Raw genomic sequence first — 27,805 nt, forward strand, 5'->3', positions numbered from 1 at the left:
AGGGGCTCAGGCCAGAGACTGCAGCTCAGACAAAGCACAGGCTGGACACAGGTGCCTGGCAGGCAGATCACTACCATGAAGTCAGTTCTGACTCCTGCAGAGAGACAGAACTCTGCGGAGCAGAGCACACCAGCAGTTGAAGAGCATTTCCTACAGAAGCACTGCTTCTCCTCACCCTGCCACCTCCAATTCACTCCCACAGGGTTAGCGTGGTGCACATCACTGACTTCAACGTGCACCACCCTGCAGCAGAGTGTGGGCACAAGGCCAAGGCTCTGAACTCACACCTCACAGCACCTTCTCCCACCAGCCCTTGAAGCTTTCTGGCAGAGGAACCAAAACAGAGCACACACAACCCAAGGTCTCAATTTGGAGCATAAAACAGAAGCTGAACTGTACAACAGGACCTGGAAAGGCCCAGGTCTTGCTCTAAGAAGAAATTAACAATATTTACCATCAAAAGCACTGAACTAATACCAGAAGTTCTCTATGCAGCGACTACCACATCTCCCACACAACTGCTGAATTCTCCCTCAGCCCCACACTAGAGCAGTACACCTTTAAAGGACCTGAGCACACCTTTAGCTAAAGAGCTCCCCTCACCCTATGTTAATAGATATCTATTTTACCTTTCAATACTGAAATAAGACAGCCTAAGTGTTAAACAGATTTAGAGTCTTAACCACAAGCCTCCAAAGTCTCACCAGTGGGAAAGTGGAATTGTGCAGTAAATTATCTGACTTGAATTATTTGGCTTTCCAGATTTTATCCAGACTTGATGTTTGCCTCTTCTAAAAGATCCACAGAACACAGATGAGAACAGGCTCATTTGCAGGGAGCTTAAAAGCAACATCCTGGGACCTACTCTTCCATAGGGACCACTCTCCTCCTAATAACGGGTTCCCAGAATGAAATACCAAGGGAGGGGAAAACAAGTTAGAAGAGGTTTGGGCTTGTTCCCTTTCCAAAGCAGCCTAGTAAAAGGAAGTCTACAAATACAACACCCAATGGAAAACATCCCAAATAGTTTTAAATATCTGAGAGGACTGAGACTGGAAAGCACCAAAGCCATCCTCATTTGAGTGCAGTGAGCGGATTTGGAGACATCTGCTCAAGCCCATTCCATGTTGAGAATTTGAGAAGAACTGGACTCCAATAAATTGCTTGGAGATTTTATGAGGTTTTTTTACTGCCTTTTCCAAAGCTGATAGAGACTGGGAATGTGATGCAAGTCATAGAGTTGGAAGGGACCTGGGGAGGTCATCCAGTCCAACCCCTCCTCCAGTGAGCAAGGACATCCTCCACTAGATCAGGCTGCCCAGAGACCTGTCAAGCCTCACCTTGAATATCTCCAGGGATGTGGCCCCAACCACTTCCCTGGGCAACCTGTTCCAGTGCTCAGTCACCCTCATTCTAAAGAACTTGTTCCTAACATCCAATCTAAAGTCACCAGAACTAAGTTCTGTTCAACAAGAGCTAAAGACTTCATTAAAAAAAAAAAAAAAAAGAAGCACAGCAACAAACTGATTTAAGTTCTCAAACCTCTCTGCACTGTACTTGAGTGCTTCAGCAAAGTACTTCTTAAATGACGATACTCCTAATATTTATTGACTTTTAAGCTGTTCAGTAGATGACCACACCAGCAGGATCTCACAGAACTCAGCAGTGTCCTGGAGAACTGTTGATTACAAAGCCTGGTAACCTCTGTGGCCCCACTGCACACTGAACTGGCCCAGTTTACAGAACGTTGCTTTAAAGTTCAGTTCCACTTTTGTGAAAGAGGTGGATCTGCATTTAGGATTGCTCCCCAATAGCAGAGTCAGAGAACCCTAGAATGGCTCAGGCTGGAAGGGACCTCAGAGATCATCCACTCCAACCCCTCTGTCATGCACAGGAACACCTCTCAATCAGACTCAGCTGCTCAAGGCCTCACCTAGCCTGGCCTCTAATACCCCCAGGGAGGAAGCAGCCACAGCCTCCCTGGGCAGCCTATTCCTGAGTCTCACCACCCTCCGACTTAAGAATTTTTTCCTCAGCTCCAGTCTAACCCTACTCTCCCTCAGCTTCAAACCACTCCCCCTTGGCCTGTCTCTAGACATCCTTATGAAAAGTCCCTCTCCAGCCTCCAGCAGTAACAGCAATGTAAGCAGTGAAGAGGTCACTGGAGCCTCTGGTGGGATGCTGGGGAGAACCTTCCCAGAGCAAAGAAAAATTATTCACTTTCTTCACACAGGTCTGTGCATGTATCAAGAGATCACCAAACACTGAAGAAATCTATGATAACTATGGCAGGTTCCCACTTACCAAACACAGGTTGCATGAAATGCTGTCCCAAAGGCACCCCAACACCACAAGGCTACAAATCCTCTTGTGAAAGCTGAAGGTTTTCATTTTAAAAGCAAGCAGACCAAAGGTGGTGTTACCATAGGAGCTCCTGAGTTCTATGGCCTGCCTGGAATGCAGAGGAGCTGCAATATATGATAGCAGCTGTATCACTGCAACACAGAATATCAGGGGTTGGAAAGGGCCTCTCGAGATCATTTGAGTCCAAGCACCCTGCCAAAGTAGAATCACCCAGGGCAGGTCACTCAGGACAGGTTGTTAAAGGCCCAAGAGGGGACTCCACAACCTCTCTGGGCAGCCTGCTCCAGTATGAAGAATGAGGTGACATTTTGTGGGTCCCTGCACACAATCTGTTCCCTTCTAAACCAAGAGGCTTTGGCCTTAACTCTTGCTGTACGTGCAGTTGGAAGTGGAACCCATAAGCCTTCAAGCTGATTCAGATGCCTCTGTTTTTTAAGGTGCTGCAGTCTATCTTCAAGTTAAAATGATTCTCCTAGCCAATAGAAAACCAAGCTGTTGAATCTGTCTACACATCCTGCACCAGTTTCCTGCCGAGCCTCAGCAGCACGATGACTTCCTCTTTCAGACAGGACTGAAACTGCTGCCATTTCCCCACAGGTACCAGCTGAAGGCAGCCTGGCATGTATGGCTGCCAGCTGATAACCAAGAACCATTTCAGGATGCTTGTCAGCAAACACCATTTACTGAGGCAGCAAAGCTTAACCAGCCTGTCACAAACTCTGCTTGAGAACCTGTTCCACACAGCAAGAAAACAAGCAGCCAGTTCTAAAGACTAAGAAGCAGCTCTTCACCCCACCCCAATGTCATTTCACAGTAAGCAGGTTATTCACCTTACTCCTAGGGGGCCAAAGCACTCAGGAGCCCACAATTAAAGTAACAGCTTTCCACAGGATCTGACTCAAGATCTCTGCTAACCACTTCTATGCTTCTGCACTGCTGCCATTTCTTATCTTGCCCTCTGCCACCTCCTCTACCACTACCAGAAACGAACACTTTTGCTTTCCAAAGTGCTAAGTCTCTCATGTCAGGGCACCAGAGGTAATCAGCTACCATGATTCAAGCTCTAGCGTTTCTGTACCACAGATGCCTATCAGCATTTATGGAGCAGCATCTAAGTGCATGCCACTATCACCACCCTGGCACAGCAAACACCTAAGCACAATGATCACTGCACGCAAGGCTACAGTTCTCTGTGAAGATCACAAACCACTAACCAAGAGACCACAGGAGTTCAGCTGTCAGCCTTAAAGAGCTTGGGCCTCCTCTTGGTACACTGGTAACTGTCACAAATCCATGATGCAAAACAGCAACAGAATCAGAGAATCCTAGAACAGCTCAGGTTAGAAGGGATCTCTACCCCAACCTCCCCACCATGGGCAGGGATACCTCTCAACTAGACTCAGCTGCTTAAGACCTCGTTCAACCTGACCTTGAACACCCCCAAGGAGAAGGCAGCCATAGCCTCCCTGGACAGGCTATTCCAGAGTCTCACCACCCTCCTACTGAAGAACTTCTTCCTCAGATCCAGTCTAATCCTGCTTTGCCTCAGCTTCAAACCATTCTCCCTTGTCCTGTCTCTAGACACCTCATGAAAAGTCCCTCTGCAGCCTTCCTGTAGGATCCCTTCAGGTATCGGAAGGAAGCTCTAATGTCTCTGAACACCCCCAGCCTGTCCTCATAGCAGAGGTGCTCCAGCCCTTGGATCATCTTTGTGGCCTCCTCTGGACTCAATCTGCTGGGGACACCAAACCTGGAGGCAGGGTCTCAGCAGAGCAGAGTCAAGGGGCAGAATTCCCTCTCATGCCCTGCTGGCCACACTCCTCTGGATGCAGCCTAGGTTATGACTCACCTGCTGGGCTGCATGAGCAGAAGCTAGGTTCCGATTAAGAGCTGAACTCCAAAAATACTCTCTGGCACAGAGAAAGCAAAAGCAGTTTCAAAAGCAGCATTCCTGCAGCCAGTATTCTCCTCTGCAGGTGGACAGCTACCATTTACAGACATGACCTGGATCTCACAGCCCAAAGGCCACCTTTATGCCTGCTAAGAACCCTCTTTCTCATGGAGATCTCACCCCAGAACTAAACCCATCTGTCACTTCTATGCTAGTACTGTGGGAAATGAAATTTAAAAGCACACACTCTCAAGCAGCTGGTGTCCAGGACCACCTGTCTTTCCTCCCCACAGCTAGGGCTGCTGCAGGCACACAAGTTCCACAACCAAGTATGTTTACTCCCAAAGCTTCCAAGCTGAGCTGAAGGCCTGGGAACTTGTTTTTTTAAGCAGAGCTTAAAGCAGCTGTCGAATTACACAACAGTGCAGGAGTTGCACTCCCTTATAACAAGTCAAATCACAAATCCAAGGCAAAAAGCAAAGGAAGAAGAAACATCAGTTAAGGATCTTTTAAAGAGATATCCTTACTACTAAGTTGTTTTTTTTTAACTGCCACTAACAAGTATCAGGTGATAGAGAGCAAATGGCCTGAAATGTGCCTGGGGACGTTTAGGTTGGAGATTAGAAACAATTTCTTTGCTGCAAGAGTGCTCAGGGACTGGAACAGGCTGCCCAGGGAGGTGGTGGAACCACCATCCCTGAAGGTGTTCAAGATATGTGTGAATAGCACTTGGGGACATGGTTTAATGGTCATGGTGGTGTTGGGTTGAGGGTTGGACTCCATCTTAGAAGTTTTTTCCAACAGACTAAGTCACACAATCCGTTAAATATCTCAGAACTTGCACACCACAGAGGAGAACCATCTCCACAAACCAGCATTGCTGTTTGGTCTCCAGTTATGAAACATACAGCCAAGAAAGTTCAGTTGTGCTACAGGCTGGTGTCAAGACACAAGAATTTGAGTCAAGACCCTGAACTGCAGCCAGCAGGTCTCTGTCGGCAGCAAAGCACACTGGTAGGACTGGTAGGCTCTGTCTCATATGCCTGCCCACTCCCACAGTTTCAGGGATAGGAAACACTGAGGCAGCCCACAGAAATGCACTGAATGAAGGAACACGGAGTCACCATCACCAGTGCAGATGAACCAGCACCATCATAGACTTAAAAGAGCTCTCAGGCTGATGCTGGTTCTTGAAACCCACAAAATCATGGGAATCCTTGTTTGAGATAAAGTATATGCCTGTGATCTTGGAACATCCTTAAGTCTGCCACTCAACAGAGCTTACATATATCCAAACACCTCTGTGACTCTGCAGCATTTATTTCTGGACAAGTTACTACAAATTCCCAAGGAAGAAGAAAGATCTCTCCTTAAAACCTAAGTGTGAGATCAGCTGGTATCTTCTACAGGCAATGAAACTTTTCCTGTGAAAACTGAGAGCTGCTTTGCGCCTCTTCATGTGAAGGCTCCTCACAGCAAACTGGTAAAGCAGAAACACACACAAGATCAGACACAAAGACAGCTAGGCAGGGAAATTTCAAAAGCCTGCACTTAAACTACGAACATTTCAAGGTCTCTAACTTCAAAGAACAGAAGAGGAGAGCCACACTGTCCCCTTTTAGTCCTGAACTCAAATCAAGAAAGCCCCCCATGCAGGCTGGTCAGGCAGTGGGCTCTTTGCCGCCCCAGCAGTTACACATGGTCCAACCATGCCCGTATCTGCCCTGGCAATGGCACTGCTGATCTGGGCCACTACAGAGCTCCAAAGAGCCACCTTCACTTTATCACCAATAGTAAAAAAACAAAAACATCAACCCTTCTGTTCTCACTCTCATTGAGGTTACACTGTCAAAACCAGCTGTCAGCACTGGGAAAACCTGCCCCAGATTAAACACTGGCAAGCGTGTGGGCTTCCATCAAGTCCTTCTCTGTCACAGGCTTTTTAATCTTACATTATTACCCTCACTTTCACACTCTACAGCAAGCTGTTCTACTCTGCCATGTAACAAAATCATGTTCAGCATTTTAATACCACATTTTAGGCTGTTAGTATTTAAAAACAGGAGCTGATCTCTGCTCCCATCTGCACACCCCTCCAAACCACAGCATGCACCAGCCTCACTTTTTCTCTCTCCAAACCCATGGTCAACTGCATTTAAGAGTTGCATTTAACCTCCTTTATTTTGAGGCATATTTTTGCACAGAACCCTGCATGCACAAATCACTCCTTATTCCCATTATGCTTCAGGGAGAGGACAGTTGTGGGTGTTCCATGCACACAGCTCAAAGGATGCTTTGAGGATTCAGCATGTTAAGGGCCAAGCACAAGAGAGAAAGCTCTGTTAAAAAGATACTGCAAAAGCAACCTTTCCCAAACACTGAGCTACCTTGATGTTTCTATCAAAGCTAACCTAGTAACTTGCTAACATCAGAACTGAGGCAGGACAGGTTGCCCAGCACTCACCTAACCAGTAGAAGAAACCTGAGCAGCTGGGAGCACCCTCCCTGGCACAGCAGAAAGCAAGACTACCACAGCACCAGGACTGCAGCTAAGCAGGCAACTGGCAGCTTCTCAGCAGCAGGTAAGTGCAGAAGATGCCCAAGAAGTAACAGCCCCCACTGCAGGATATGGAAGAGGAGGATCCTTCTGAGAGGAACTAAGCTTTTAGCTCAGCAACATTTGACAAGAACCAGAAGTCACTCAGCTGGAGGCCACTGCTCAAGCACCCCAAGGTGAACCACAACCAGAACAGGCTTGCTGTCAAATCCAAGCCCAGCACCAGCCCTCCCACCAGCTCCTTTACAGCAGTTGCTTACCACTGACAGACAGCCCAATGCAAACAGCCACACAAGTTTGTGAAGAAGCAGATGCCTTACATCCAAAGCTGCAAGAGCACTTTTTCCCTGTTTCCCCCCAAAACAGAATGCTCATCATTGGCCAAAAACACAGCAGAGCATCTTTCAGCGTGAGAAGAGCTGAGCAATTCAAACCAGCCTGTTACAAACCAAGACAATTATGGCAGCCTTAGCTAGTCTGGCACAAGTTGACAGCAAGCCCCTCCAGTTGTACCCAGCAGTCTGCCTCTGGGCCTTGACTGGTCCCACTTTACTCTGCAGTTTAAACTTTACCCTATTAGCTTGATAAAATACCTTCTCCCTGCCACAGTCTGGTCTCCACTTAGAAAACATGCACCCATACCACGCCACCTGACCCCAGGCACAGAGCTCTTGGCACAAATGAGCTCACATCCACACATTCCCTCCAGGCAGGAGGCTCAGTGGAACCCCTCACCTTACTTTTTGAATAAAAGTTTGGGGTTGATTTTACACTGGACAGAAGAAGAGTGCTCAGATTAACTCTCCTGCTAGGAATTCCACCACAACATTCAGAAGCAATGGAGGAATTACCAGCACAAACACTTAAAACTGAACAATGGCTTTTAAAAGCTTTTGCAAACTAACTCTTTGTTTCTCTTTATAAAATGCCACTTGTTCAGAAGAAGAGTCAACACACCAAGAAAAGGACAGCTGCTCTACTGAGAGCAGGTCAAACAGTATTTTTAAGTTGTAAAACTCTTTAAAATTGAAATCATTATCTATGAAACTTGAAGGGAAGCTTACAAATATTAATTACACAACAACAACATTGAAATTCAGCTTCTTGTACTCATTATTTTAAGCTTGCTGCACACCCAGGGCTGGATAAACAAATCCAGCTGTTCCACCATCAACAATCTAAAGTATCCCCACCAAGAGCTGGGAATGCCTTGCAACGCCATTTCTGTCACTTCTCTCAGGCATTCACCTGTACACCATCATAAAGATGCAGAAAGGGCTGCAAGAGGCAGTGGAACAAGTACGGACAGGTGGCCAGATATACTCAGGAAGGATAACTCTGTGCCAGGCTTTAGCCCAGGGAGATGATGTGGTGAAAGGGTTTCACCTGCCATTCCTAGGGGCAATCCTTTTTGATGGATACCCTTAGCAAGCATGGTGTAAGCTCTTTTGAACAGGGCTTGAAGGAAGCCACCTAATTCAGGCTGCAGAAGTGTGAAGATGCTTTAAATGCCTTTTAAAACTTAGCATAAAAAGCTTATCTAGTCAGTAAGCTGGTTTATTTGTTACATACTAAATACTAAAAAGAGAGGGGTTTATCACCTGCATTTAGGATTACGAAGTCAAGCCAAGGCAGAAGTTTACAGTTAGCTAAGTGGTTAAAGAGAGCTGCTTGCTACCCACAGTATCAGAAACCAATCCCACTTGCCTTTAATTTGACAGCACCTTCATCTTCTACAACATCAAAATGCAGTTCTCTCGAGAACAGAGCCTGAAGAATGAATTCTCTACAATTCCTCCTTGCAGGCTGTTAGTATACAAGCTCAGACCACTGCAATTCATAAGACTGAGTCCAATGACAGCATGGAAGCTCAGCTGGCCACAAGAGGCATGCAGAGGAAAGTGAGGGCTAGGACACACAAGGCAACACAAGCTGTGAGCACTGGTCTCAGCAGCAAACACTCCATGCCCCAACAGCAGCAATGCACATTCATGTGTTGGACAAGCTCTCAGGAGCCAGAAGCAGAGCTGGGACCCAGCTGCACTCACTTTGAAGCTTGCAGAGTAACAGAGAGCTGTCAAAAAGATTTTGATTAAGATGCCTGTCTGTCTATGCTCACAAGACTTGAAAACTCATTTTAGTACTACAGCTGCATTTCATCCAGAAGGAGCTTTTGCATCAAGATCAGCCTTTCACATGCTTTACAGTAAAGTAAGTGCAGCTGGATGCTCATCAGGGAAATCCCTACATTCTTCAGATGGGCTCCATTTCTGTTTACTATTGTTCTTTTAGCAGAAGATCTACATTTTCCATTTCAGACACCCTAGGCACTCTAGGACTTCCAAAACATTTCTATTAAACGGTGAAAATGTCAGGAACCTCCCTAAATGGCCATCAGTTTCAGGCAAAGAACCCATTTCAAAGCAGAACAGATAATGCATTAAGAGCATCAGTTACAGGTCATGAATAACCAAGTTCAAAGTATGCAAATCTAATGATTAAAATTTCTGCCTAGAACACATTAGCAAACTGCAAACATGTTTTATCTTGCATCACAGCAGTTTTTATTCCTTTTTGTCATTGTTACCTAAGCATACAAGTGAACAGTTCAAACACAAAGTCAGTTCTGCAATTAGTAACAGAATCAGGTCTTACGTGCATCCCTAAGACTTGCCTCAAATACACATTTACCTATCCTGCCTTCCTCACAACCCAACTAACAAGAAGGAACAGTTTACAAAACAGAATGTTTTCCACACATAACTAGCTGAATACAAGGGCTTTCTATCTCAAGTCAGGTTTGCATAAGATCCTTTTGCTAACTGAAAGGGAGACGCTTTAAGTGCTTTACTGAGTTACTGCAATTAGGAAAAGGAGGAGCTTGATCCAAGCTTTAAATACCCTTTCAAAAAAAAGCAAATTTGAAGCAGTGTTATTTAAGACTTTGAATACAGATAGTTAGCACCTCTTTGCCAGGCGAGGAGAAACACAGATGGACGTCAGACAAAGACAATCACAGATGGCCAGACTAAACTACTTCTGACTACCCACTTGGCATCAAACATGGCCTCCTCGTTAAGGCCTCGTCCTCCTCATACTTTTGTCAAACGAGGATAGCAAAGCTGCTCCGGCTCCACCGGTTAAGGTACCCAGACAGAGAGGGTAACAAGAATTCTGTCCGTTTGGAATTAAGCACAGGTTTCACATCACCGATTGCTATCTTCACAGCTACCCAGCTGCACCAGTGGCTCCCACTGTTGCCACCAGCTGCCAGTTCTACCCACATACGGGTAAAAATACTGCTCAAGTCCAGGGCACTTAACAAACCCTAAAAACACGGCCAGGTGAGGTGCTGTTGTAGAATGCACATCCTGCTGAGACTTCAAACGAGAAACATATGGCAACACCAACCCTCGAAGCTGCACCGGCTCTTACCCTAGCCAAAACCAGAGACGCCACCAGCACTGTATGATACTTCTCGGGTAAGCTCACACCTAGGCAGGCAAAAGCCACGAAGCACCTCCCAACTCTTTCTTTTTTTTTTTTTTTAATGTAAGAACCGACTTTTTCCCAGCTTGAGCTGGGCCCTCACTCCGTACCCCCACCGCGACTCAGATCCACCACGGCGTCCGGCGCTGTTCGCCTGAAAGAAGCCAGGAAGCCTCATGTGCAGCCCCCCCAACCCCGCACAAGCCGACCCTCGAGGCTTCTGCCCACAGTCCCCCGCGCAGCCGAGCCGCGGGCAGGGGAGTCACCGCCAGGAGGCCGATGCCCCAGGAGGGCTTCCTGCCGCAGCTTCCCCGCGCCGAGGGTCGGGACCCCACCCGCCGCGCCAGGAAGCGGGGGAGGGGAGGAGAGGAAAGGGTAGCGGCCCGCCACCGCGTTCCCCGAGAAGACCGATCCCGCAGACGCCAAGCCCCCAGCAACAGGCACAGGGAGGGCTCCGCCGAGCCCGCACCCCTCGCTCGCGGCCCTGGAAAGGCCAACCCCCACCGGCGGAAGCCCGGGGAGGCCCCGCACACATCCCTCGGGCATAGGAGGGGGCCTCCCGCACGGCAGGGGCACAGCCCAGCGATGTTTAGCGGGAGGAGAGGGAAGAAGAGGCTGGGGAGGTGTCTTGGCGGTGCCATACCCGGCACAGCGCGGCCGCTTACCTCGGAGTCTCCGCCGGGCGTTGGCAGCTCGCTGCGGGGTCTCCTCGGCTCAGGCACAGGGGCAAGACGCTCGTGACGTCACCACGCAAAGGACGCCGCGCGGGGCGGTGGCCGGTAGAGGAGGGCGGGTAGAAGCAGGGCGCGGCCGGCAGGGGGTGCTGCCCGGCCGGCACAGCCGCGCCTGCGGCGAGCCGGGGAGCAGGAGGACGCCGCGGGCTTGCGGCTAAGGAGCTGCCAGCGGAGAGACCCCCGGGCCGTGCCCGCAGCCGTCCTCCATGTCCACACCTCAGGTTCTGAGGGAACCCTCACCTCGCATCTGCACCCATGTGCCTGCACTTCGGGGCTGCAGGAGCACACGGAACGGCCCAGAGCCTCCCATACAGGATGCAACCCTGCATCACCATTCCCAAATTCCCTCCAGTTTTTGTTCTTTTTTTTCTTGCCTGAAGCTGAAACAAAAAAGGCCAGGGAGCCCCAGCATCCCTTGTGGAGAGAAGCCTTCTGTCTGGGAGACAAGCCCGCCATGTATTGGATGTTAAAACTAAATTCCCTTAAACCTCTCAACTAAAATAAACATCCTTTGGGATCAAGAACATAGGAAGAAAATCTCTGGGTGCTGCCAATCAAAAAGCAGGAACCAAAATCTGGCCTGAAACAGCAAACTTGTTTAGAGTTATTTGGTTGTTAGAATTCAGGAAGAGCTACCAGTCTTAGGGCCACAGTGCTGGGAGTCAGCAAACATCAGCTCTGGGGAGCACCCAAGATCAGATGTCAAAAGCACCAAAGCACCTTTCTGCCAGCCATTTTCAACAAGTCCTGGTTTATCCAGCAGCAAAAGCTGCTCTGCTCAACGTTAGCAGTGTCAGAGGCCCATCTGTCTTGTCCTGCAAAGATTGTCTGTCCCTGGGGATTTTGGAGCAACCCATTGCCTTTAGACCGCGTACACCCCTGTCCCGAGCACTCACAGAACACCAAAGGGAGAAGAGCAGCTTCAAAAGTCATCTTCCAGATGAAACCGTGAATGGAAACAAAGTCCTGTAGATGACTGCTGATTTTTAACATTGTTACTCCAGAAATGCACCACCCTGCATCCTCCGGCTCTGCCTTGGTCTCATTTTACCCACATGGCTGTTTCTCCAGACAGAGGGCGCACACTCGCCGAAATGAAAGGCTTGAAAAACACACTGGAGCAAGACAGAGCTCATAACCCTCCGTGGACAACCTCTGCCCTCCAGCACCGTGTCCTGCTGACTCTTCCCAGCCGACTTTTGGATTAATTCCCTGCCCTGTCAAGCCAACAACCCATAAAAGCAGTGACTCGGTAGAAGCTGAGGCAAGATCATGAACCTGGAGGGACTCAAGGAATCCAGCACTGAGCACTACCTCCTCAGGTCTCCAGAAGCTGATCCTCACTGCAAGCATTGCAGCAGGCTCTAGCTCATCTCTTTGCCACAAGCTCCATCCTTTCCCATTTTCCACAGGATGCGCAGCTCCACAGCAGCACCTTCCAAACACTTCTGACAATGCGTCAGCTTTTTGAGTTCAATTAGATCAAAAATGAGCTGAGATGGCAATGCTGGGCAAGTTGTTCCAGGGAAACAGTTCCTCCTTTGCAGCATCACCACCCTGATCTGGAATGGGACCATTCAGCAGCCACATCCTCATTTCCCAGAGTGCAGAAGACTGAGCACAAGCAAACCATCTCCATGGCCTCCTCATACCTTCTGTGTGTTTTCAGACAAATACACAGCAATAGCGGTTCTGCTCTTTGGGGTCTTGCCAGCACAGAAAAGAACTGCAGGACACCAGGGAGCTATGGGGTGTTGCAGATGTAGGAAAGCAAACGTGAGATGCCACCAATGCACATGAATTCACCAACTGCTGAGGGCTGCAGACATCCTCTTGCACATAGCATTGTATAGATTTTAATGACAAGAACTGGGGCAAGAATCTCCTCTTCCCAGAGGAGCATAAATCAACACAGGAAGATCTCCAGTGTTGCTGTAATTAGTACCATGGCAAAGCCCACGCAGTAATTAACTTTCTCCCTTCCAGGGAAGCATTTAATAACGTGCAATAAAATAAGACCTGGGGTATGAAACAACCAGGAAAAAACCCATTACATTAGACACTTATGACTTGATAAGGAACTTATACCCAGGTCAATTAATAATAACAATAATATATTGCTTTTAACCTGCCCTTGTGCTCCAAGTGAGGGAGGGTGAGCTGGGAAAAGGTGATTGAAATGTCCCATGTGGACTCCAAGGACGAGGTTTCTGCCAAGCAGAGGCTAAACCACACCATGGTTAGGATGAGCAACTGCACCTGGAAGAGCTGGGAGAAGAAAATCTGGGACAAAAAAAACCCTGGGCTGCTGGGGAGCTATTTCAAGCCTCCCATCCTTCTGTGATCCAAGCAGAGAAGGGCTTGACCCACAGGAAATAGGTGCTGCCAGCAGCCTCGAGCATCTTTAAAGGCACCTGCCAGGGTGTTCCAGGGGGTAGAGGGTGATCAGAGATTGCAAGAGAGGCAGTGCCCTGCTGAATGGGGAACAAACTGCAGCAATGGCAAGCCCCAGTGCTGGTGTTGCTCCCCAAGGGTCTCTTGGGAATCCACAGGATCAGAGGATGTTAGGGGTTGGAAAGGACCTCTGGAGATCCTCAAGTCCAAACCACCTGCCATAGCAGGACCATAGAATCCAGCACAGGTCACACAGGAACACATCCAGACAGGGCTTGAAAGTCTCCAGAGAAGGAGACTCCACAACCTCCTGGGCAGCCTGTTCCAGTGCTCTGTGACCCTCACAGTGAAAAAGTTCCTCCTCATTTTGAGGTGGAACCCCCTGTGCTGGAGTTTATATCCATTGCCCCTTGTCCTATCCCAGGGTGCAACTGAGCAGAGGCTGTCCCCTCCCTCTTGACACCCACCTCTCAGACATTTATAAACATTTATTAAATCTCCTCTCAGTCCTCTTCTCTCCAGACTAAACAGCCCCAGGGCTCTCAGCCTCTCCTCACCAGGCAGTGCTCCAGTCCCTTCAGCATCCTTGTAGCCCTCCTTGGACTCTCTCCAGCAGATTCCTGTCCCTCTTGAACTGGGGAGCCCAGAACTGGATGCAATATTCCAGGTGGGGCCTCACCAGGCCAGAGTACAGGGGGGGAGAACCTTCCTGGCTCTGCTGGCCCCACTCCTCTGAATGCACCCCAGGACCCCATTGGCCTTCTTGGCCACCAGGACACATTGCTGTCCCATGCAAAACTTGCTGCCCACCAGCACTCCCAGGTCCTTCTCTCCAGGGCTGCTCTCCAGCAGATCCCCTCCTAACCTGTACTGCTGCAGTTTATTCTTGCTTCCCAGATGCAGGACTCTGTAAACAAAGAGGTCCTCCCTCCCCTGACCTGAAGCACCTGACCTGAAGCAGTAGGTTCAGACATTGAAATGGAAAGACATAAGTTGAAAGGGACCTGGGAGCAAGAGGCTATGGCCAGTGTGCATTTGCAATGCCTGGAGCAGCATATAAGGTCATCTCAGGGAGGTGAACAAGCCATGGGAGAATCTGACCAGACCTGACTTTACACTCCAGGATGCAGCCTGGACATCTTCTCTATCAGTACAATTCCAACTTGGCTCCTCACAGAGGAGCCAGTGAGCTCCTGGAGGAGCCCTGTGCAGCTGGACAGAGGGAAAACATCACCTCAGCAGCTCTGATATTTGCCTCTTGGTGGAAAATGTGAGGTTGGAGATGACAAACCAGCCCCACAGACTACCAAGTCTCTGTGGTAAAGCCAAAGGGATGCTTGCCATGCAGACAAGGACACAGGGGCTGTCTCAGAGTTACATCTGAGACCAAAACCGATTTATTTTCTCTGCTGCTCTGGCACAGAGGCATTCGGTGTCCCTGCACCCTGGCAGCTCGACCACTCAAAGTCGAGGGGAATGCACAAGGACTGTGAAATGTGCACTTTTTTAAGAGCACCTGGCACTTTTGAGGACACTATTCCCAGAGAAGAGAAGAGAACTCCAGGTCACACATGCTTGACTCAAGGGTTCAGGCCAGCTGGGACAGAGACCAACAGACTCAGGTCACAATAGACCTTTCTGTGTGGGGCTTTGACCACTCTTGCCAAGCCCCAGAGCTTCCTAAATATGGACATTATAATGAGGGGCAAAATCCAGCCCTGAAATCATCATCTGCCACAGGTAGCCACAAGGAGATACACCAGACAGGTAGGACATATTTTATAGCAATACTGCATCTGCCCCAAGCATTTTTGCCCCAAGCCCTCCTGGATTTGACTCCACCTGCTATTACCTGCCTCTTGCTCCAGCTTTGCTTAAGTCAAAGAAATAAATTACTCAAACCCCCTAGAAAATCCAGACTGCAGAACTGGTCTCATTAAAGCACAGAGCAAGTATTAGTGGCAACAGCATTTTGTTTTCTTGCTCTCCTTCCTTGCCCTGCCTTTGGCAGTGTATAGGCACTGTGTGTACTCACACAGGGACTCTGCTTGGGAGGTCCCCATGTGGTCACTTATGTCACTGGGTCAGGCCCTGGAAGTTGGGCTCCACACACGGGGGCAGTGCTGCCTGCCGACTCAGCAGCTTGTCCAAGATGTCGATTTCAGCATCCCGTCTCTCGATGTCCTCAAACGGAGTCCAGGACATATCATGCTGGAGCTTATAGGCACCGAGAAATTCGTGAGGACTGGTCCCCCATTCCTGGAGAAGAAAGGAGAGATTCACATCACTTCTCAGCTTCCCCTGTGGCTAAGCTGTGCTATCCTTGAGGACACAAGATCTACCTGACCTGCAGAAAGCTCACAGAATCACGATTGTTAGGGGTTGAAAGGGACCTCGAAACAATTCATTGAGTCCAACACCCCTGCCAGGGCAGGTCACACAGGAACACATCCAGAGAAGGAAAGTCTCCAGAGCAGGAGACTCCACAACCTCTCTGGGCAGCCTGCTCCAGGGCTCCAGCACCCTCACAGTGACAAAGTTTTCCCTCCCGTTCCCCTGGCACCTCCTCTTCTCCAGCTTGCCCCCAGTGCCCCTTGTGCTGTCCTTGGCCATCCCTGAGCAGAGTCTCGCTCCAGCCCTGCACAGCTTTATCCCCAGCAATGAGGGCAGCCCTCAGGCTGCTCTGCTCCAAGCTCCAAGCCCCAGCTCCCTCAGCCTGGCCTTACTGGGAGATGTTTCACTGCCTGCAGCAGCTTTATGGCTGCACTCTCTCAAGCAGTTCCCTGAGGTGCTTCTTGAACTGAGGGGCTCCTTTATGTGCTCAGTGCTTTGCTCTGAACCCATCACCCTGCATGTAAGAAAATGGGTGGGCTGGAAGGACAATACCTCCAAGAGCACTCCTACCAAGCTGCAAACGCGCTCCCTAGGCTGAGGGACAGGAGGAGACCACCCTGCCAGACAGTCACACCAGACACGGAAGGCTCAGAGCATATTTGCAGTTCTTCAGGGAAAGAACAGCAGGGAACAAAAAGCAGAATTCAGGTCCAGGCACCAAAGGTCTTCTTGCCCACCATCCACCAATAGCTAAGAGAACTTCACAATATCTCTTTTACACCAGCAGAGTAACTCAGACTGAGGGCAGACACCAACTGAGCAAGAGCCAAGTGTCCCCATCAAGCCGGTGCTTTTGTCTGAGGTTCAGAAGTGTCCAAGCACCAGAAATGTGGGGTATTTTTTCCCCTCTCTGCTTCCTCAGGGGCTGTAACCACCCACCTTAGGAGACAAGATGGAGAAGTATCGCTGGCCACTCTCCCGCCTGTACATGTAGTAAATGTTTCCTGGCTTCTTCACGAGGTTGCAGGCCACGTGGTGCAGATCAGCATCTCTGTTAGCTTCATCCAAAACCTACAGAACCAAATGCAACATTTCCACACTTGAAATAAAATGAGAACACGCTGTTGCCTGTCAGGAGCCCAGGAGATGTCGCTTGACTTGCTGCTTGCACAGCCTTGTCCTCCCCAGTATACATCTGGCTTCACGTGGCACATCTTTACTTGCCTCAGAAAGCAGATGCTTCCAAAGAGACAGAAGTGTTCTCCAAGTTTCCCCTTTCATCTGGACCTCAGAGACCCTGCACCCCTCCAAGCATCAAGGACCTCATCACCACAGCCCCAGGTTCACTTCTGTGCCTGACCCCACCGCATGCTGGACTCATTCCTCATTTCCATATGCAGCTGCAAGACCCTGGGGGCTTCCCTGCTGTGGTCCCTGAGGGAAGGCAACAGCAAACAAAGGGGAATTCTTCTCCCCAGGTCCACCAGCTGAGCGCTCCCCAGCTCCATCTCCACCAGTTAACAATTGCATGATGTAGTGGCCTTGATGGCAGCAGGCCAGTGACACCAACTTTCCCCCTCTGGCTCTGAGATTTCACACCCAAGAGTGAATGCTGAGTTGAAGCACCTGTTCCACCAAAGAAGGACAAACTGGAAAACCAAGCCCACTAGGAGACAACAGCTCACCCCTCCCAGGGGCTCAGAGCCACACTGTCACCCCACTGCCAAAAGCAGAGCCACCTCTGTCCTTCCTGACACCTGAGCCACCCTTGCTCCTCCCCTTAACAGATGTCTTCCTGAGATACCAAGGGCTTGAGGAAAGCATCAAAACCAAATCCCCTGTCCCCAGCTGATACCAGACAATGAACTCCTATTTTCTACTGAACCTTCTCTTCTCCTGGCCATCAGTCATACCCAGGCCTTAGCTCTTTCCAAACCTCTGGCAGTTAAGGTACATGCTCATCTCCCTCTCCTCACAGACTTGTGACACCATTCCCCACTACATCCTTCTCTCTGAGAGATGTGGGAAAGGAATTGGCTGGATGGTCACATTTAGAGGGTAGTGCTTAATGGCTTGATGTCCAGATGGGTATCGGTGACCCTCAGGACCAGTGCTGTTCAATATCTTCATCAGTGAGACAGACAGTGGAATTGAGTGCACTTGCAGCAAGTATGCAGATGACAAGCTTGGGAAGTAAGCCTAGGTGAACCTCAGGAGGTTCAGCAGGCCAAGTACAATGTCCTGCACCAGCATCAGGGAAACCCTGGTATCAATCCAGGCTGGGGATAAGGGCTGGAGAGCAGCCCTGTGGAGCAGGACTTGGGGGTGCTGGGGGGTGCAAAGCTGGACAGGAGCTGGCACCGAGCATTGCCAGCCCAGACTCAGCCTGTCCTGGTCTGATCCCTAGTAGTGTGGGTAGCAGGGGCAGGGAGGAGATTCTGCCCCTCTGTTGTGCTCTGCTGACACCCCCCCTGCAGTGCTGGTGCAGCTCTGGAGTCCTCAGCACAGACAGGGACCTGGTGGAGCAGGGTCAGAGGAGGCCACAGCAATGCTGGCAGGGCTGGAAGCACTCTGCTGTGAGGCCAGGCTGAAAGAATTGGGGTTGTTCAGCCTGGAGAGGAGAAGGCTCCAGGGAGACCTGGTGGCATTTCAGTGCTTCAAGGGGCCAAGCAGAAAGTTAGGCACAGCCTTTTTCTCAGGGCCTGTTGTGACAAGACAAGGGGTGGTGAGACTCTGTCCCAGGCTGCCCAGAGAGGTGGGTGATGCCCCACCCCTGAAACCATTCAAGGTGAGGTCTACTTGCAGATGTCCCTGCTGGCTGCAGGGGGTTGGACCCCCATTTTAAAGGTCCCTTGCCCCTCAGACCAATCAGTGACTCTGTGATTCTAAGGACAAGGCCACAGACACATCCTCACCTTCCGTGCCTGCTCCTGCAAGGACCGGATCTGCTCGGCGATGACAGTCAGCTTGCTGCAGGCATTAGCTCGGATGAACTCATCCCCCTGCAAGGAACAATGAGGTCTGGGCAGGACTGGCAAGAGCCATGGCCCTTTGGACTTCGCCATGCTGAGCATGCACTGGAGAAGCAGCAGCCGTGGTCCCATTCCAGGCCTGAACAGGACTGTGGATGGTGCAGGAGCTGTCCCACATGTGGCTGTGGAGCAACCACGCAGTCCTGGGCACTGAGGTGACAGCCATGGAGCAAGGACCAGGCACCCTGCATATGCTGGTTGGCAATGGAAGGGAAGAGGACATACTGGAAAGCACTCGGGTGGACCAAGACGTAGCAGGATAGATTAGGAGGCGGCAGCAGGGCTTAAAGGAAAGCATGTAGCTGGAGTGAGAAGGTGGGGGACATACTGGAGGAGGATATTACTGGAATGTAGTAGCATGTACCAGAAGGTACTAGTAGAACATACTGGGAGGCACTGGGAGGTGCAGAACCTATCAGGAGGAACTGGGGTGGACTGGAAATCACTGAAATGGAATAGATTTATCAGGAAGTACTGGGATGGAGTGGGACAGGGCAGTAGGACGCTCCTGGAAACACAAGGGTGGACTAAATGCACCAGAACAGGAGGCAGCAGGGCATACTGGGATGGATTGGGAGCTTAGTGGGATATTCCAAGAGTTTCTAGGGGGGCAACAAGACACAGCAAGGAGGCACAGAAGTGCCATGGGAGGTACTGGAAGCATGAACGGTATGGATCACTGGGGACTGCAAGAATGAACTGGGAGGCAATGGGGCATACAGCGGGGGTACAGTGGGATATAGTGGGAGGCACTGCAGACCACGGGACACACTGGGAGGACGCCGGGGACCGCGGAGAGCAGCGGGACGTGCTGAGAAGCACCAGGGCCACCGCCAGCTGATGAGGCCCTGGAGACGGTTGGGAAGGAGCGGGACCCCGGGCACCCGCTCGGCCCCGGGCCTGCTCCCGCCGCCCCACTACCGAGGCCCAGCCCTCACCTGCTGAACCTGCCGGGCTAGGGCCACCAGGTCCCTGGGGTCCCCGACACAGGCGGCACGGCTTGCGTTACCCTCCACCAAAGCCAGGCCCAAGCCAGCACTCCCCGCACCGCCCTCTGCCGCCATCACCGGCCGCCCAGCCCCGCCCCTTCCGCTAGCGGGGCGGAGCCGCGGCGTGAGTTGATTGGCGGGTGGGGCGGACTCCGGTGCCCGGTTCAGGGGTGTGGAGTCCGCGGGCGCGGTCCCGGGGCTCGGCGATGGCGGTGATCGTGCTGCTGCTGCTGCTGCTGTTGCCATCGTCGCTGCTGTTGCTGACGCGGGCGGCGACGCCACTGGAGCCGGGACCGATGCCAGGACCGGCCGATCTCCCGCTGCCGGCCGAGCCCCCGGACGCTCTGTTCGCCGCCGGCGCCGAGGCGTACTCCCGGGGTGACTGGCCCGCTGTGGTGCTACAGATGGAGCGGGCACTGCGGGCCCGCGCGGCCCTGCGCGCCCGGCTGGTGCGGTGCCGCCTGCACTGCGCCAACGCCACAGCGGGACCGGCGGAGGGAATCGAGACCCATTCAGGATCGGTGATTCGCGACCTGCTTTTCTTCCGGGGGCTTTTGCGCCGCGCTGCCTGCCTGCGGGGCTGCGGGCCCCCCGCGCCCTCGCGGTACCGGGTGGGCGACGAGCTGGATCGGGAGTTCAGCAAGCGCAGCCCCTACAACTACCTCCAGGTCGCCTACTTCAAGGTACGCGACCGGCGACGGAATTGGGGAAGGGGCTGAGGGCACTCCGAGGGCGACAGCACCCGCAGCGATCCCGGAGAGGGAAGGCATGAGGTATCCCAGTGTGCGCAGATCTGCAGCGGGCGCGATGCCCGGAGGGATCTCGGGACTCGGGGACGAGGCAGTGGGATGAGACTTGAGAGACCCGGGCGGGGGCGATCCCGTTGTGGAACGTTCCCGATGGGGTCGAGGGTCCTGAACGCCAGGAGGCGTCCGGAGCCCTCCCCAGTGGGATGGGGGATTTTGGACGGCGGCCCCGCGTCCTGCCCATCCTTTCCCTGGCCTCCCACACCCCGCCTCAGTGCCACGTCGGAGCCTACCGGAGCCGCCCCGTCACTGCCCCATCCTGGCTGCGGGACCCCCCAACTGTGATGCCCCAGGAGCAGGGATCCCCCCCACATCCCGCAGGGTCCACGCCGTGGGGTGGGAGCTCTCTCACCCCTTCCTTGCCTCCCATCCTGCCCAGATGAACCGGCCCGCAAAGGCTGCATCAGCGGCACACACCTTCTTCGTAGCCAACCCTGGACACCAGGAGATGAGGCAGAACCTGGAGTACTACCAAGCCATGGCAGGTGTCCACGAGGAGGACTTCACCGACCTGGAGGCCAAACCCCACATGGTGAGACACTCTCCCCTGTCTTGGGCAGCCTGTCCCAAAACATCCCTCTGCTGCTGGATTGGGGGTGGTCAAGCTCATGAGATGCCACCTTAGTGCAGGAGGTCCATCCCTGTCCCGTGGCACCCCAGGTGGTCCATCACAGGGAATGCAGCATTGAGCCCCCCCCCCCCCCATTTCTCCTTCCTCTGCAGAGTGAGTTTCAGCTGGGTGTCCGATTTTACACAGAGGAGCAGCCTGCTGCTGCCATCCTACACCTGGAGAAGGCACTGGAGGAGTATTTTGTGGCAGACGCTGAGTGCCGCGTGCTCTGCGAGGGGCCCTACGATTATGAGGGCTACAACTACCTGGAGTACAACGCAGACCTTTTCCAGGGCATCACAGGTGGGAGCCATGCATACTCTGCCCTTTCAAGGGAAGGGGACAATACTGGGGTGTGGTGTCCCTCAAAGAGGTCCCCAATGGCCCCAAGGGATGGTGGGTGCCCAAAGAGGGCAAATCCTATCTATCCTAAGTTTCATGTAGAGGAGTATGGCCAGTAAGTGGCAGGAGGTGTTTGCCTGTTCCCAGCGCTGGGGGTAATGCCCAGGAATCCTCAAATTCCAGAAGGATATGAAGCAACAGGAGACGGCCATCAGAGGGGCATCAGGATGAAAGGGAGGAGTTTGGCCACTGTGTCTCCAGAGTGCGGTATAGCCCCTCCACTGATCACACAGAGGCAGGCAGCCATCATCCTTGAGGGTTTCTATCACTGAAAAGCTGGCAACAGTCCCACTGTGAGCAGAAGGCTGGGGAGGAGACCCATCAAGGTCCTGTCCACAAGCCTTTGGGTGGCCACAAGCAGTGACCTGGGTTTTCTTTCCACCAGATCACTACATGCAGGTGCTGAGCTGCAAGCAGGGCTGCGTTACGGAGCTGGCCTCACAACCTGGCCGGGAGAAGCCTTTGGAGGATTTCCTGCCCTCACACTTCAACTACTTGCAGTTTGCCTACTACAACAGTAAGCAGCTTGTTGCCCCATCCTGCGTTGGCCATTGGTGCTGGACAGCACGCCCCACACAGACAGGCAAAACTCAACAGACTCAGAGAATGGTTTAGACACCGTCAAAGACCATCTAGTCCAACCCAAGGTGCAGGGACATCTTGCACCAGATCAGATTGCTTAGAGTCCTGTCCAACCTGACCTTCAATACTTCTGGTGATGGTGCATCCACAACTTCTCTGGGCAACCTGGTCCAGTGTCTCACCACCCTCATTATAGAAGGTTTAAAACCACTGGCTCTTGTCCTGTCCCTGCAAACCCTGTCACTATCTTTCTTTTAAGTCCTGTTTAAGTACTGGAAGGCTGCAGTAAGGTCTCCCTGAAGCCTCTGACCATTTTTTTACCTCTTGACACACTCTTAACGAATCCATGCTCTTCCTATGCTGTGTACCCCAACGCTGGATGAAGCCCAGGATATAGTTCCCTTTCTGGCTGTGAGTGCACATTGCCATGTCATGTCCAATCTTTCATCCAGCAGTATCTCCAAGTCCTTCTCCACAAGTGCTGCTCTAAATCCATCCATTCCCCAGTCTTTAGTGGTACCTCAGGAAGACTCTTCACTTTACCTTGCTGAACTTCATGAGGTTCACGCAGCCAGAAATATTGATCTGGGTCTTGCTGCTCCTGGTTGCAAAATCCTCCATGTATCTCTAGGTGCTCTGATTCTGGACAGCTTGCCTTTCCACGTGAAATAACAGCCTAGAGAAGGATGTTTGTTGTCCTGCCAGCCATCTACCTCTTGCAAATGTACCAAATGTTATTTTCTGTTCACCTCCTTAGAAAAATAAAAACTCTTTCTGTGCAAATTTCTCCAAAAGGAGGAAAGAAACCCAAAATGAAATCTGAGAAGATTGAAAAGCTGCAATCCTGTAGATTAAAGTGGGTCAGGGCACTCAAGTGGCTGAAAATTGCAGGTTAGCCTGGAAATGGTTGGGTTTTGCTGCCTGAAAATAGGCTTCAAGATGTTTTCCAAGCAAGGAAACTACCTGAGCAGTGGCCCTGATTTCTGATGAGGTGGTTCTGGAGGCAGAAGAGTGCCTCAAACTCTGCATTTTGCCTTTGTAGCAGCAGCTGTCTGTGCTCCAGGCTGTCTGTCCCACTTGGGGCACCCTTTGGACAAGAGCCAGGACCTTGTCTCGTTTCCCTTCCATATCCATGTTTGTTTTGCCTCTGATGCTCTGGGATGTCCCATCATCAGCCCATTTCTCTTTGCAGATGGGAATTACGAAAAAGCCATTGAATGTGCAAAAACCTACCTGCTCTTCTTCCCAAATGATGAGGTGATGAACCAGAATTTGGCCTATTACACTGCTGTCCTGGGTCAAAACCTGGCAGATCCCATCCAGCCCCGAGAGGTGAGCACCCTGCTGGGCTGAACCTTTGCAGGGAAATCTTCTCCCCTCCTTGGGTCCCTTTGCACAGGTTTTGGTGTCTATTGTGGTTGTGTTTGCTGTGGTCCAGCCATCCTTTGGTGGCAAAGTGGAGAGGAATGGATGGATGCAAGATCAAACAATCTGGAAAACAGCTGAGAAAGTGAAAAGCACCACTGGCAAAGATTCTTTGGCCAAGGGAAGAAATTTAATGAAGTTCAACAAGTGCAAGTGTAGAGTCTTTCACCTGGGAAAGCACAACCCCATGGATCAGTATAGGTTGGGGACTGAACTGTTGGAGAGCAATGAAGGGGAAAAGGACCTGGGGGTCTTAGTGGATAAGCCAGCAATGTGCTCTTGTGGCCAAGAAGGCCAACACCATTCTGGGGTGGATTAGAAGGGCTGTGGTTAGCAGGTCCAGAGAGGTTCTCCTGCCCCTCTACTCTGCCCTGGTGAGGCCACATATGGAATATTGTGTCCAGTTCTGGGCCACTCAGTTCAGGAAGGACCTCAGGGAACTGCTTGAAAGAGTCCAGCTCAGAGCCATGAAAATGGTAAAGGGAGTGGAACATCTTCCTTATGAGGAGAGCCAAGGAGAGCCTGAGAGAGCTGAGGGCTCTTTAGCTTGGAGCAGAGTAAACTAAGGGCTGACCTCATTCATGTTGATAAAGATGTGCAGGGTGAATGCCAAGAGGCTGGAGCTGGGTGATGCCCAATGACAGCGCAAGGGGCAGTGGCAGAAGGTGAGGCATAGAAAGTTCCATGAAAACAGGAGGAAACATTTTTTCACTTGTACCCACCTGTATGAGTTCCTGTGTGATCTGCTCTGGGTGATCCTTCTCTGACAGGGGGGTTGGACTGGATATTTCAAGGTCCCTTCCAACCCGTAACGTTCTGTGAAGGCCTGATGGCCTGCACAAATGGACCAGCTCTTGTAGGAGAGAGCTGCAAGAGGCAGACAGGCTTTTCAGGAAAATCTAAGCCCAGCTCTGCCAGGCTTCTGCAACTGAAGTGAATTACTTAAAAATGAGAGGATTTGGCTTCATAATAGCTGGATACAGATGCTCAGGTGCTTCCTGAGAAATAGTAGGTGGAGATGGAGGCCTGCATCAGCTGGGGTGGGGAAGGGAATCTACTTCTGAAGAGCTTCCTGCAGGAGAGGCATGCATGTACCTCTGTCTTCCCTGTCCATGTAGAATGGGGAAAGCCACTTACTTCCAGCTGTCTGAGGGACTGGAAAACCAGGACTGGCACAAGGATTGTAGGAGTGATGTAAACCCTGCACCCTCCTGCCCTTGCCTGGGGCCTTTACAAAGCCCTCCTGCTGTGCCCTCACCCCATCCCTCTGGCCCCTGCCACAGGAGATCCAGGCGTACCGCCAGCGAAGCCTGATGGAGAAAGAGCTGCTGTTCTTCAGCTATGACATCTTTGGCATTCCCTTCGTGGACCCAGTGAGTAGTGCTGGACCAGGCTGGACATGGTGGCCAGAAGGGAAGAGGATGAGTGATTCGTTTCCCAGTTGGATCCTCATCCAGTTCCTGATGTTTTCTTTCTGGCTGCAGGACACATGGACACCTGAAAAGGTGATACCAAAAAGACTGCAAGAGAAACAAAAGTGAGTGCTCCCCAAGCTCAAGGCAAAGCCTTCCCAACAGCAGGGAAAAATGGGATGTTCCCCCATAGAGTTGGGACCAAAGGCCATGACCATGAAACTGCTGCCAGGGAGATTTTTTGGTGGGGCAGGGAGATCTTGCTAGAGGGCAGAACTTTGCTTTGGATCAGTGCTTGGGGTTGATGGCGATGGGTAGTTGATTCTGAGCAGCTCGAATTGAAGGCTATGTTGAGATAACTCTCCTCAGCCTGGGCCTTGCCACTGGCCCCTGGCGACAGCTTGTCCTGCTGCCCCTTGTTCCTGAGATGCGGACAGTGGGGCAGTGGAGCTGATGTCTGCCGTGTGCCCAGGGTGGAGCGGGAGACAGCAGCACGCATCTCAGAGGAGATTGGCAACCTCATGAAGGAGATTGAGACTCTGGTGGAGGAGAAGTCCAAGGAGTCTGCTGATATGAGCAAGTTTATCCGTGAAGGTGCGTAGGGCCAGGAGGGAAGGTGGGATGGAGACCTCTGTGTCCCCTGCTACCAACTCATGTTCCCTCCACATGGGTGGTGGCAGGATCGCAGCTTCCCCCAGCACTCTATGCTGGGGTTGGTGGCACCTATCCCTATGACCTGATCCCATTTGTGCCACAGGTGGCCCCTTGATGTACAAAGGAGCCAGTGTCACCATGAACTCCAAGGCCCTGAACGGCTCCCAGCGCGTGGTGGTGGATGGGGTTCTTTCTGCCGAGGAATGCCAGGAGCTGCGGAGACTCACCAACGTGAGCACAGGGAGGGCATGGCACAGGGCTGTTGAAGGGTCCCCGTCCTGTGGTCTGGAAGCCAGACCAGTAACATCAATGGAGTTTTGCAGGCAGCTGCTTCCGCCGGGGATGGCTATCGTGGGAAGACATCTCCTCACACCCCCAGTGAGACCTTCTATGGAGTGACTGTGCTCAAGGCTCTCAAGGTTACGGTGGCTGTGGGGAGGAGACAGAAGCAGGCTATTGAGACAGCGAGGCGGGGTTTGAGGGCAAGCAGCTGCCCCTGTTTGCCCAACCTGCCTGGGGCTGAGGCCTGTGTCCTCTTCATCCCCCACAGCTGGGCCAGGAGGGCAAGGTGCCCCTGCAGAGCGCCTACCTCTACTACAACGTGACGGAGAAGGTGCGGCACATGATGGAGTCCTACTTCCGCCTGGAGGTTCCACTCCACTTCTCCTACTCCCATCTGGTGTGCCGCACAGCCATCAATGGTGAGCATGGCTCTGGAGGAGCACAACCCAAGGAGAGTCAAGTCTCCTTCAGCCTCTTGACCTGTCTGGGTCCCATCTAACAGCTGCATTGGTCTGCTCTTGGACCTTTCCACAGAGACCTCCTTGCTGCTCCTTTTCCCTAAAAGAAGATGTGGGGAGCTTGTTCATGAGCCCACTTTGGGATCATGAGCAGCTCTGTTGGTTGCCTCCAGTAGGACAAGTGGCTTCTTGCTGGATTTCAGCACCTGGAGGCATTTATGATCAGGTGCTGGGAGAGGCTGGCTGGAGGACCATGGGGAAGCCATGGGACAAGTCAACGGAGACTTGTGCTACGCAAATAGCCTCTCATGGTCCATGCTCCAGCAAATAGGAGGGCCTTAGGCTATGGCTGATTTTCTTGTCACCTCCAAGCACATGGTGCCTGGGGACAGACCCTGTTCCTGCAGGGTCACAGGGGTCCTGATGCGCCAGGTCTTGTTTCACCCTAGAGAAGCAAGAAGGCCGGAGTGACAACAGTCATGAGGTGCACGTGGACAACTGCATACTCAACACAGAGGCTCTGGTGTGTGTGAAGGAACCCCCAGCCTACACCTTCCGGGATTACAGGTACTGATGGTGTCTGTCAGGCAGAGCTTCCCCCCAAGAGGGCACCTGGGTTGAGAGGAGCAGGGTGGGAAAACAGCCCATCCTGAGCTCTGCTGTCTCTGGCTCTTGCAATGGTGTTGGGGCAACTCCAGACTTACATGCTTGCTGGAGCTGTGGTGATGGCTGTCACCTCCATTTGTCTTCTGCTTCATTTAGTGCCATCCTCTACCTCAATGGGGACTTTGAAGGAGGAGCTTTCTATTTCACCGAACTGGATGCCAAGACTGAGACTGTAAGTGGCTCAGCTGCTTGAGGATCCATGTGTAGCACCAACCCAGCTCTTGCTGGCTCTGTCTTCTGTGCCACCACGAGGGATGAAGTTGGGTTGAGGGGGGATGAACTCGTCCCCTCACCCACCCACTGCATCCTGAGCAGGGTCTCCCATCCATTGCAGGCGGAGGTGCAGCCTCAGTGCGGCCGCGCCGTTGGCTTCTCCTCTGGCTCAGAGAACCCTCACGGAGTGAAGGCTGTGACCAAGGGCCAGCGCTGTGCCATTGCCCTCTGGTTCACCCTGGACCCTCGGCACAGCGAGCGGGTAAGCTCTGTCCCAGCAGCAGGAGGGCTCAGGGTGCTGTGGCTGTGCTGACTGCCATGGGTCTGTCCCACAGGAGCGTGTGCAGGCGGCTGACCTGGTGAAGATGCTTTTCAGCACAGAAGAGGGGGATCTGCCTCAGGAGCCAGAGCAGGAGCTGCCAGCCACTGTCACCGTGGAGAAGGATGAGCTGTGACATCTCATGGGGACACAGCCATGGACAGTGGCACCAGCATTACAGACCCAGACTAC

The 27,805-nt window shown here is 52.0% G+C and overlaps 2 protein-coding genes across 2 annotated transcripts in view; one reads left to right on the forward strand and one right to left on the reverse strand.

Moving 5' to 3' along the window:
• Positions 1–11,004, reverse strand: part of CDC42 (cell division cycle 42) — a 36,681-nt gene extending 25,677 nt beyond the window's left edge. The window contains exon 1 of the mRNA XM_054394984.1: positions 10,967–11,004. The gene's annotated coding sequence lies outside the window, so the exon portion shown is untranslated. The remainder of the gene's footprint in view (positions 1–10,966) is intronic.
• A 6,304-nt stretch (positions 11,005–17,308) lies between these two features.
• Positions 17,309–27,754, forward strand: P3H1 (prolyl 3-hydroxylase 1). The gene is made up of 17 exons (XM_054394881.1): positions 17,309–17,318; positions 17,458–17,541; positions 20,004–20,467; positions 20,970–21,122; positions 21,314–21,503; positions 21,988–22,119; positions 23,377–23,516; positions 24,893–24,982; positions 25,094–25,146; positions 25,494–25,615; positions 25,779–25,906; positions 25,999–26,094; positions 26,226–26,376; positions 26,865–26,982; positions 27,178–27,253; positions 27,416–27,556; positions 27,630–27,754. Exons 1-17 carry the CDS (start codon positions 17,309–17,311, stop codon positions 27,747–27,749), a joined length of 2,268 nt encoding a protein of 755 aa, XP_054250856.1. The 3' UTR covers positions 27,750–27,754.
• The last annotated feature ends 51 nt before the right edge of the window (positions 27,755–27,805 follow it).

Source organism: Indicator indicator, chromosome 32 (genome assembly GCF_027791375.1).
Source record: "Indicator indicator isolate 239-I01 chromosome 32, UM_Iind_1.1, whole genome shotgun sequence".
Taxonomy (NCBI): domain Eukaryota; kingdom Metazoa; phylum Chordata; class Aves; order Piciformes; family Indicatoridae; genus Indicator; species Indicator indicator.

What these genes read in the sequence shown, in the direction of transcription:
- P3H1 (XM_054394881.1), top strand. An exon ending in GCATTCCCTTCGTGGACCCA is followed by an intron (nt 24,983 to 25,093) that starts GTGAGTAGTGCT and finishes TTCTGGCTGCAG; the next exon opens with GACACATGGACACCTGAAAA. An exon ending in AGACTGCAAGAGAAACAAAA is followed by an intron (nt 25,147 to 25,493) that starts GTGAGTGCTCCC and finishes CCGTGTGCCCAG; the next exon opens with GGTGGAGCGGGAGACAGCAG.